At 37.6% G+C, this 11737-nt stretch overlaps 3 protein-coding genes across 6 annotated transcripts in view; 1 reads left to right on the top strand and 2 right to left on the bottom strand.

The window, feature by feature from the left end:
* LOC140224287 (protein D3-like) overlaps positions 1–11737 on the bottom strand; it is a 98134-nt gene that overhangs the window by 32636 nt on the left and 53761 nt on the right. The gene's annotated exons all lie outside the window — the stretch shown is intronic.
* On the bottom strand, positions 957–7590 carry LOC109041440 (protein D2). Of its 2 annotated transcripts, XM_019057799.2 has the most exons (6): positions 6791–7590; positions 5950–6070; positions 4864–5004; positions 3833–3914; positions 1947–2065; positions 957–1462 (listed from the first exon to the last, which is right to left on the bottom strand). In XM_019057799.2, exons 1-5 carry the CDS (start codon positions 6953–6955, stop codon positions 1960–1962), a joined length of 615 nt encoding a protein of 204 aa, XP_018913344.2. In that variant the 5' UTR covers positions 6956–7590; the 3' UTR covers positions 957–1462; positions 1947–1959. The 2 variants fall into 2 exon arrangements, with proteins under 2 accessions (XP_018913344.2, XP_018913343.2); XM_019057798.2 differs by lacking the exon at positions 1947–2065.
* On the top strand, positions 7729–11434 carry LOC109041439 (protein D3). 3 transcript variants are annotated; one of them, XM_072298566.1, is made up of 6 exons: positions 7729–7887; positions 8724–8863; positions 9842–9965; positions 10310–10447; positions 10781–10862; positions 11176–11434. In XM_072298566.1, exons 1-6 carry the CDS (start codon positions 7824–7826, stop codon positions 11297–11299), a joined length of 672 nt encoding a protein of 223 aa, XP_072154667.1. In that variant the 5' UTR covers positions 7729–7823; the 3' UTR covers positions 11300–11434. The 3 variants fall into 3 exon arrangements, with proteins under 3 accessions (XP_072154667.1, XP_072154669.1, XP_072154668.1); XM_072298568.1 differs by having other exon boundaries at positions 7741–7887; positions 8614–8863; XM_072298567.1 differs by having other exon boundaries at positions 7747–7887; positions 8537–8863.

The raw sequence follows: 11737 nt of genomic DNA, 5'->3' as shown, positions 1-11737 counted from the left end.
CGAATCTACCTGAAAATGTTTAAATTTACCCCCCCCCCCCCAAGCCCCTCGGAACAACCCCCGAGAAATGTCTTGCGGGTTGCGTCTTTGGCGATTTTTCGTCGAAAATCCGAAATTTTGACAGAAAAGTGGCCAGTGGTAAGGATCATCGTAGGCCGCTGAAATTTTTTGTGGGCTCTTTTGTGCACCAACCACATACTTTCCAGGGGTAGCGAATGTCGTGCGCGAAAAAAAGTGTTTTTCGCTACACCCTAGTGGCGCACTCTGTCACTTTGCAACACCCAAACGCCGCATGCATGTGCCTATCTTCCCCAAGATTATCAGGCAATTACATAACAACATTTTGTATTCGTTTGCAGGACGTCCCTGCGTTGCCCTCTCCCAGAGTTTGTATCCACTCCAAAATTGCATGTATGGGCAACCTCTCCACCGAAATTCCTTGGCCATGCCCATACCATACTACCGGTCTAGACATGGCGTCGCGCACGACATTTCTCTGTATTGAAAATAAAAACAAAAATGAAATTCCTCCTTTAAATTATTATTACAGAGCTTTTGCACTGAGAAGAAAACTTCGTGCGTGGGACCCGAAGTTGAGGTCATATGGATTTCGAAAGTTTTCGGATCACATATCCAATAACTTGAGATCCAGCTGCCGAAGTTCGGGTCAGACATCTGGAGTACTTTGATATATACCGAAAGGTTCGTGTCACACATCTGAAGTACTCGGGTACATAACATACCGAAGTGCCGATGTGTCACCCGAACTTCGGCAGCCCGACCTCCAGTTCTCGGATGCGTGATCAGAAAACTTCAGAGATCCATATGAATTAAACTTCGGGTCCCATACACGAAATTTTTTTCTCCGTGTGTATCGAGGAATTTGAAGGGTCTCCAATACTGCAGTGTGTTTTTGATAGGAAATGTACAGATGGGAAATAAAATACAAGAAGAGATACCTTCACACCAGATTAGTGTAGTTTTATTGTAAAAACTGATATCACAAAATTCGTTACTCCTTGGGCGTAAGGGCGTATCTCAATTTCAACAAGAGCCCTTCTTTCCGTATGACTCTATGTGTTCCAGGGCTCACGTAGAAATTGAGATGTGCCCAGTGGTGTGGTTGTGCTTTGTGATATATCGGTTGATCGGTCATTTAAACCTATGAAAAAGTATCGATAAACAGGATGTTTGCAACGAACACCTTAATAATCGATTATTTAACACAACTTCAAATGGGGAAATATCGATATATCACAAAGCAAGCCACGCCACTGGATACGCCCTTACGCCAAAGTAGCGACGCATTGACCGCTAAAATCTTATTACATCTTTGATTGACCGAGGAACTGGAACTCACGGAACCACGACATAGCAGAAATTTACAGCTTCTGGGTGAATGAGCTCGTGCAGTCTAGCGAAGAAAATTGGTGAAAAAAATGACCGTTTGTACATGGTCTTTCTGGAAAGAGAGAAAACAAAAAACTGGAAACTCAATTTTACGTGATGAGATTTATAGAAAACTAATCGAGTTGGGATTCTCAAAGAAAAGAGAGTGATGCTGGTTTGAAAGTGCTCTTCTAAAACGTTTTACTCGAAAATAAGTAGTACCATACTTATTTATGTTTATTGAAAATTAATATATATTTATGAGTGTTTGAGTCGAAAAGTAGTTCAGAATTTAGTTCGCCTATGCCTATTGCCTAGGTATAAAATAAAATGTTTTTATAACATCATTACATCCTACCTTTTTGAGATTTATTTTCGTGGAATTTCTGGAGAAAATCGCATATTAAATAATTATTGCACCAATAGTTTCAAGAAATCATGAGATAATGGGAGAAAGTAGTGTAAATGCTTGATGATAGGCTTATTTTTGACCCCCTTGAATTTGATTTTTCTCTCTTCTTCAATTTCAGCTATTAACAGAAAAGGACTTCACTTACCGTCCTCTCTATATTAATCGACGGTGACTAAAGCAAAATTTACGGCAAGTGGGTTTTTAAAGTTGTGCTCTCTACTCAGAAGATTACATGTGAAGAATGATCGATCGAAAAAATCTTCTCTATAAAAGAAAAGAGAAAAAAATCAATTAAAAAATTACTGATCGAGGGAATTATTTATCTCTTAAGTCAGATATAAAATTAGTCATCAAGAAAAAATACGGGCCCGACTTTTCCCCTCGTGAGTCCATTTTATCCAAAAGCCCTCTGAAGTTTTCAAATCCGTTAAAATAACGAAGATCTTGAGAAGAGGTTATAGGACATTTCGTCAAAGATTTTTTGTCCACGCACCTGTTTTTTCAAGTAATTCACATCCACGTGTTTTTTCGGCTCGGGAGTTTTGGTCCACGAGCCAGTTGAGACCCAAAGTTAATTGGCCCACATGTAAATACAAACGATAATTGCTCACGAAGTTCTTGGATGAAAATGTATAATGTCTGGGAAGAATGAGGGTTTCCTTGTTTTTTTGTTTCGTCTGTTTGGTCCAACGGAGAATAATATATAGTTGGAGAGTTTTGGTAAAAATGGGGGAGCGTCAATTCCATGAGACAAAATTCACTAAACTCTCTTTGGTGTAACAGGACTTAATTATCTTTCAAGAAATTCCCACCTTGTTATACCTGAACCGGATACACCTCTATATTTGCCTCAGCTAAAGGCTGTTAGATTTTTCCTGTGTACGATAAGTATCTTGATTTATTTTGCGAGGGAAGATCTGTACCTTTGAAGGATGCCTGTCATTCTTAATACGTTCAATTTCGTATAATACTGTGCAATACCTCTGTTGTGAAATACTCGCTTCAGGCGTCGCCGTTCGGCGGGCGGGCGGCCAGCGCGAAGCGCGCATTGGCGCTTACAAACCTAAGTGGATACTTCAAGCATTGTGCAATACGTGAAGTATCCACTTAGGTTTGTAGGCGCTAGTGAGCCTCTCGCGCTGGCAGCACGCCGCGCCGCGCCGCTCCGCTCTGTTAGGCTTTAATATTTCTACTCGCGTAGTCAGCGTTTTTTAACTCGTGATTTTGAAATGTTTGCACACTCTGCATTGATTATTCTCATTTAAATTGATGGGGGAAAATATGTATCAATTTATCAAAGGAGAATAGTAATATAATGTGTGTTTTTTAAATATTGGTGGTTCCGTGTCAAACCTAATGATTTCCAAAGCACTTTAATTTTTTCTTTTACATTTTGTGCTTTTATTGTGCTGCAGTGAGGTGTACGCGCAACGAAACGCTCAAAATTTGACGTATTTGACTCTAAAAGATCGATATACAAATGGGTTAAAACTAAATATTGCGCGCTTCTTTTCCCTCTTTTATTCATTTTCGCAGTTTCTGTCGGCACAACTGCGGCTCATTGAGATTCATATCGCTTGGAAAAGGTTTTGCAAATATTTGTCGCGTTTTAAAAATATAATTGTCTTCAAAATGAAGTAATAATTTCGTAAAGAAAAAATTAAAAAAATAAAAAAAGTACCTATACATATATAAGGTATATTGTACATCGAATATTTTAAGGATAGAAATGAAACCAAATATTCACCAATGAGAATTTAAAAAGATGATTCAAAAGGAGAAAGTAATAACATTTCATTTAGAAAATGAGCAACCGCATAACAACACCTCCTCCTCTCTCAATTTCTCATTTCCATATTGTCAATATAATTTTACATACCGCTTAAAATATAACGCTTGGACCAAGTCACCGCTGCTTATTTTACGTGTGGGCGTCAACTACTGGACAAAAAAGGTGCGTGGACAAAAAAACGTTGACAAAATATCCTGAAACCTTAAAAGAAGGAGACCTATAATATGTAAAATTCTCACCGTCCTTTGATAACTGAGGCAAAGAAAAACACTTCTTGATTGTCCTGATGCTTGTATAAAAGGTAAACGATTCGATGCGTTCCTATCACAAAATCCAAACAGAAACAGTTATTGAAAATAAAGTTAAATCACATACATTAGAAATCTGAATAAAATAACAACTTTTAACTTATCAAAATAATTAAACAGTCTGTTAGGTCCCGTATATTTCAATATTCAAGAGGAAATCAATAAGGATATCTCTCACTTTATTCTACAGTCTATTATTGTCATCCACTCATTATTCATCCTACACCATTGAAGCGATGTGGCTAACAGAAACTGCTGAGCTGCCGGGCTAGACGAGACTCAGACCACATGCCACAAATGAAGAAGAAGGGATAAAATGAACAGGAAACACAAAAAGTTTGGCGTGACCGAAAATTACTCTACAAGAACATCGCCGACCCGTCCGATGAATAAACTGGGGTAATCTTTGCGGATTACCCCCAAAAAGGGAAAAATATCAAGTGCAACAAAGACCTACTTGCACATCCAGGTAACGAGCCAAAAACAAACTGAGAGCACTCTCAACCAACCAGAAAGTAGCACCTATGGCGTCACTTTCTGGGTTTGAGAGTGCTCCCACGGGATTGGCTGCCGCCTGAAGGGCGCCGAATTTGAGAACTTTTTAAATTTAGAGGGGACCCAGAGGGGGTCATACTAGACCATGCAAACGCATATGACAAAATGGCAAATAAACGGACATGTCTTAAGCAAAAATGGGGAAAACTTTCCAATTTTTTTTCTTTGGAGAACGAAATGCATCAGAGAATATTTTCTACAACGTTTTTAATCCCAAAAGCACCATGTCAGACGCATGGCCAGCTTTAATAATTAGTATCAAAGCGAGGAGACGCCAATGCCGTCGAAAAAGAAAGAACATCGAAAGGTTTGAGCGTTTCAACAAACTATAACTGAAACTGACCTGTCACTTTCTTGCGAGGCTTTTTTTATTCGAATTAACCGTTGCAGATTCATGCTGTACCTACCAGGTTGATATAAAGGTCTCTCTATTCCAATATAATCTGCGCGTGATTCACCACTCGTTGTGTCGTTATTGTGTATATTCCCCAAAAGCCAGTGAAGCCAATCTCTCTGTTCGGGCTTGTCTCTGTGGGGTACATCTGGTCCTATTACAAATTAAAAGTAATGCCAAATATACACTTACTCGCCGGAGTTAGGTTTTTAAAATACGTATAATACACCATCCGTGTTAAATGATCAGGTACTCATGTCCTAATCAGGTACTTAAGGTTATACCCCACCCCCTCCCCAATGGGTGGGTTGTCTGCTGCAATGTGGCTGTACACTGAAAGGCGATTTTTTCAGATTCTCTCAAAACTAGGAGGGATGGATATGTACAATTGCTGTCCAGGGCAAAAGATCACCTATCAACACGTAAAAGATCACGTATGTCTATGCTTTTTTTGGTTATTTTTGGTTCGACCATGTCGCCAGCTTGAGGGATGAATAGGACTACATTTGGAAATTTGAATCTACAAGCTCTGGGTCAGTTTAGGAAAAAACGCATATAAAATTAGTTTCCCCACGTACATGAGTGTTTTTATGGATAATCCAAATATTGTAGTTCCTAATTACAAAATGAAGTTCAAAATGGATCCCAATAACCGAGAGAGAGGCCTTGCACCGGTGATCTTGCAAATAGACCTCAAAAGGACTTGACATTCCACCGCTTGCTGCCTCCCCCCCCCCCCCCCCCCAATGACCTAAGTCTGAGGTGTTGGTTTGAAAATTGTCTCACATTTTTTCTCCCCCCGAAAAATCTAAGACTTTACTCTTCTGGCCGTATGTGAAACGTAAACATCGAGTCTGAAGCCCAAGGTCTGTTTCCCCCAATTTGAACTAATATAATTTTTAGCTCATCAGAATAGATGACATCGTACTCGTGCACGTTCTCCCTTTCGACACGTTTGTGTAGACTTCACCTAAGAGGCTGACATTTTTAAAATACTCTATTGAGACATGGGAAAATACCCGCGGCGCAAGACTTTGAGAACTTTTGGTTTTTTTGGACAACCCTAAAATTCATGCAGAAAAATTGCAAACGATATTACCTACAACAACCAATGTATACATTGTTCCATTTGGAGCGGGCCACCTGACCTGCGGTTGCATGTCAAAGGCTTGTATGGGTAATTCGTTTCCGAAATCAACGGTCCAATTTCCATGATGAACCTGCCAGTATAAGTTGATAAACACTAATTTAAAGCACTGACAATTTATCGCAGCACCGAGCAACAATTTTCATCGAATAGTTTAATTACTGTTAAAATCACTAATAAAAGTGTAATCAGATCCTCATACTATCGTCCTTGAGTTTTTAAATTAATTCCTTGAGATCATAATAGAAATGATTTAAAGATTATTATTTGATTCAATACTGTTTTTTTATCATGGCATGGACAAAAAAAGTCCCCTCAGAATTGAGCAGGCAGAAAAAATACGCAGACTCATTGGGCTGGATGTGTGATGAAAATAATGACTATAGAAATCTTGTCGGAAAGACCATTTTTTAAAAAAATTCAAATTTTTTGGATAGCGATTAGATGTAGTGCTTCTAGCTACTCTGACAAAGCATAACCCCCCTTTCACCGGTAATCTAAAAAATAAAAGAGAAGAGAGTTTCACCACGCTTCTTTGCGCCAATAGAAAAAGTAACGAATACCTACAACATTCGTAATTTTCGATCAATTATTCCTGGAATCCTGGATAACATTATGTGCATTGCTAAAGGCCGATTATGGGAGAGGGGGGAGTGCGAATGACTCTTTTGGGGGTTTACCTTTCATGGGTGGCTTATATATGGTCATAACTTTTTCTGGGGTCTCCAGATTTCTGGGGGAGCCACCTCATCTGCGCTCATGAATAAAGTACGAGTATAGGAAGAAGAATTACCTCTAATGGCTCATAAGGAGCTCTTTGAATTATGTCATCCACAATGTCAGCTTCTTGTAATCTGTCAAGAATATCACCCGTTGATCTTTGAGGAGCACGGTTTGTAAATGTTAGCGTCACTGTATACAGAGATAAATATATTATGCTGGTAAGACTTCTAAACATTTTCAGAAACGATGCACTTATGAACAAAGGTTAGTAATTTTACATTACGAAATCATCACTAACTTCGCAGGATACCTCATTCTAAACCACGATCTTACGGATAAAGTTGAAATTAAACCAAGGGTTGCAAGTTTTTTAAAACATAATAAAAAACAAGATTTTCAGTTAACACTGGAAATTTTTCTGCATATCCTAAAAGTTTCACTTATACTAAATTTGAACCACAAAAATATAATGTATACATATTGAGCTCCACAGAGCCATCGAAACAGCGCTAAGTGGATTTCAGGTGCGGCGATTTGCTCACTGAAATCGCAAGCGGTGCGCGCGCGTGAGAGTAAATTATTAGTCATGTTCGCACGAATCGATCGCGGTGAAAATGTTTTTTTCCCCATATTCCTTTGACTTTCGACGCCAGTGTTGCTTGTTTTAATTGAAGCAGCCTAACGCTGGCTCGTCATCATTCTTCTTGCGCGATGCGTTCCATTAACGTTGAATTTTTTATAAATAAATTTTGCACTCAAGTGTGTTCGTAGGTAGTTCCACTCTTCCTATAGTCACAATATAATGGTTGGATACTCTCTTCTTAATACTACTCACGGTTTGAAAATGTTAGCGTCACTGTGTACAGAGATAAACATATTATGATTGTGAGATTAAACCTTTCAGAGACGATGCACTTACGCACAAATCCATCGTAGAGTCTAGACAACCGACTTTGTTGATGTGTATCAAATCCAGATAACACATCATAGATGCTATCACCGTTGCTTGCCTCGTGGTTTGTAGATTTGACATGCGACCGAGAATCAAACATTGTGATGGTAACGTGCTTAATTCATAGTGATTCGTAGGAGAAGAATTCTTCATGACTTCATTTAATATGAAACATTTTAAATGCAATTTTCTGCGTCCCTGTTGTGACCTGGCAGGCAAGTGCAAGTCAAAATTCCACATCCTATTCTTATTATGATTATAGTGTTAGTAATGTTACACTCTGAAATCATCACCAACTTTGTAGGATACTAAATTTTAAACTACGATCCCACGAATAAAATTTAAATTAAACAAAGTGACGCAAGTTTTTTAAAAAAATAATAAAAGTTAAGATTTTGAGTCAGTACAGGAAATTTTGCTTCATGTCCTGAAAGTTTAAGTCCGATCACCTACACTAAATTTGAACTACAAAAATAGAATATGAACGTAGCTCCACAGAGCAATTGAAACTGAATGAAGTGTTCGCTGTCATACGGCATCAACTATGATATAAAATTATTTAATTGGTACGATTTTTGTTTAACTTATAGTCTATTTAGTATCTATTTGTTTAACTAAATTCTGAGTATTTTAGGCGAAAGTAAGGTTGAGATTCGAGAATAAGTTTTTCTCCTATTTCGGAGGGACAATAGGTAAAATTAAAGACATAATATACACGTAAAGTCCCATGAATACGTTGCAAATCTCCTCGGTATTAACCTTATATCTAATAGTAATGACTAAATGGCTAATTGTCGTCCTTTGGATACGATTAGTGATATTAACATTGAATCCATAATTTTAACGATGAGAAAAATTTTGCAGAGAAACAGTTCTAAACCCAAATATACTTATATAATGATGAAAACATGGAAAGTAACTTATGACGACTGTGTTTATAGCACTCGTCCTAAGTTAATTGAATGGTTGCCATTTTGATTCTAAATATTCGAGCGGATAGTAAGAATGCCTCTTTACGAAAGCTCCTTGATTTTTGGAATTTGGACACTAGTTAGTTGCGTCTCCGTACCCACAACAACGGAACAGGATGCTCTCTTAGTTAGCACACCTCTCCCAAACCTCCAGGATTCACTCCGGAAGCACCTAATTATTCCAGATCTGCTCAGGATTGGCCCAGATTATGTACTTAACGTGAGCATCTTTGTAAAATTGATTCGATACATTTCAGATTTGTATTTATTGGACAAGACTTAGTCAACTTGTGAGATAAATTGATAAATCAATAAGCCGAATCGAAAAGCTACGTATTTTGACGATGTACTGTCAAAACATCCTGGGAGGAGGCGAAGGGGACGCCCAGTGAAAGAGTGGCGACAGGGGGTTTTAGAAGAAATGAGGGTTTGCGAACTCCCTGAAGGGCTTTGGGAGGATAGGGGATTTTGGCGGCTAGGAGTCGCAGAGCGCCAGAGAGCGCTTTAAAAGCGGCTTTATACATATAGTCAAAATCTGACAAAATTTGGAAAATACGGTGACCAAACATGTTGTTTTTATATTCATTTTTAAGTAGCATGTTGATCTCATTTGATTAGTCAGAAATTACATTCGAACTATTTTAAAGCAGAAGAGAAGTATGAAGTTATCGCCTTTTGATTGAAGTATTGGACATTTTACTGTATTTTTCTTTACGATTACTATATGGACCGCGTTAAACAGAAAGGAACCAAGCCACATCATCTATTGCCAAATTTCACAGGGAAATTGCATTTTTTACGAGAGAACGTCTATGCAGATTCCTTTGAAAATGTTAAGGAATTTGCTTTGTATTATTGAGAAAATTCACTGAAAGCACACAAACCCGCACAACCGTTTTCATGTAAAAAATTAAATTGTCCGATAAAATTTGGCAATAGCTGCTATGGCTTGGTTCCTTTCTGTTTAACGCGGTCCATATATGGGTAATATTCAAGTTAATTACACGAGTATGTTTGCATTGTAACGTGAATTTACTAATTTACAGCCTACCTTAATTCCTGACCACATGCTCTACTCTATATTGACAAATATGTACTTGGATCCTTTTATGGGCTAAAGTTCATAATCGGCCAGAAAATTTACATCATGTGCAAATGTTTCATAATACCTCGTTACTCTGTTTTGAATGATTTCCAGATGATGTATGGGAATAAATCAGTCACGGTAGGTAATGAGTTTACTCCGGAGGATTTGGGATTAGAACCCACTTCAATACACTATACATGTCGAGAGGACGCTTTCCACACATTAATTGTTGTAGGTGAGTATGTGTCTACTCCTTGCACGCGTTAAATTAAATACACAATACAAGCCGAGGCGTTCCAGTGTTTAATTATGTATTTTTAGCCATATAATTCCCGTTTTTCTCCCCTTGTTTTTTCATGTCATCTGAACTTTAAACACGCTGTTTTTGTTTATCTCCGCGCTACAAAGACAAAATCTCTCGTAAGGTTCCTATTAAGCATCATCGTAACATATTCAAATAAGTTTAGTCGTCATATTATGAAAAACATTGTTTTAATCGAAGGTAGATAAGCAGCTTGCAAACTTGGTTGCAACTCAAAGCCTCAAAGCCAATAGTGATATGCTACGGTTTTTTTTTAGGACTTGATGTTCCGACGCAGAAAAATCATACAGAACGTGAATGGGTACACTGGATACAGGTTAATATACCTGCTTATAATATTTCTTCTGGAGAGACGGTGGTACCTTATCAAGGACCTGGATCGTCTTATGGATACGGTAGGTTTATGTTTTGAGATATAAAAATGGATTTTCTTCAAAATTCTCCCATGGAAAATTGTACTGAATGAGACTGAAGAAAAAACTGATGGAAAAACGTTTCCCGATTTGATAGCATGAAAGAGACACATTCAACGTTTCCAATGAAGTATACTGAGAGTTTGATTTGTTCGTTTAGATGAATTTCTATTGCCCCCCCCCCCCCCCTAAAGAAGTTGTTCCATTTACAAAGAGCTACATAACTAGGGTCAGACAAATAACTACAACACTGGACACACTGGACTATTTGCCAACAATATTTGCTTATTTTAATTCACCTCATTTTCCAAACAGGTCATCATAGAATGGTATTTTTGGTTTATGAGCAGCCTTGGAGACATACAATAAGTTTCTCTGAAAAAGCTTTTGTAAACAGGTGAGGTTAATACTAATTTTTTTTTTTTTTTTTTTTTTTTTTTTTTTTTTATTCAGCTAGTAACGTGAATTTTTTAAAGACACTCGTCATTACCACTAATTTTATTAGATCTGAGGAATACTGACTATTATTAGATTCATGTTTATTAATTAATTATTTTAATTAATTTTATAACACCTTGATGCAATTCTTTCACTCAACATGACTAATATGAGTTTTTGTCAACTATTTACCTCAGATCCTAATTATGTTCTGTTGCCCTTTAATGGGTTCTGAATTGCAGCTTTTTTAACTCAATATTTTCTGTGTTTAGCCCTGTCCGACCGAAATTCAATTCCGAAAAGTTTGCCGAGAAGTATGATATTGGGAATCCTATCGCAGCTAATTTCCTCATCTGCTATACAGATTCGCCTCCGCCAACAAAACTGGCAGCCTGAGTGTTTGGAGAGGACATTGCTTTCAATTTTGTTATTAAATGTGGTGAGATTTTGTGAAATAAACAATCATGGCTATTGCGTAAATTATAGTGTGGATTATTAATAAACAATAAATTAATTTATTTTTCCACGAAATTCTTGTTAAACCATTTTTCCCCTACATAATTACAATTTTTTGCCGTCGTCATGCTGAAAATTGGTTTTTTGTCGGCCTAGGTCTGATCCATTATTGTGACTGAAAAAATTTGCCAGCTCCAGGCCGCCCGAGTTGGTGCTCTTCAACAATTTTTCCAAAAAGTGGCGAATTTGTGCGCAAATATGACAATTTAAACTAATCATATGCCGGATTGACTCGGAAGTTTAAAATAAAGGTGGATTTCTCAAAATGTGAAAAGCTGGAAATTACACCTTCATCTTATGTTGGACACGGAATAAAAA

Source organism: Bemisia tabaci, chromosome 3, assembly GCF_918797505.1.
Source record: "Bemisia tabaci chromosome 3, PGI_BMITA_v3".
Lineage (NCBI taxonomy): Eukaryota > Metazoa > Arthropoda > Insecta > Hemiptera > Aleyrodidae > Bemisia > Bemisia tabaci.
Note: the sequence above shows the minus strand (reverse complement) of the source record. Positions and strands in the feature narration are given on the sequence as shown.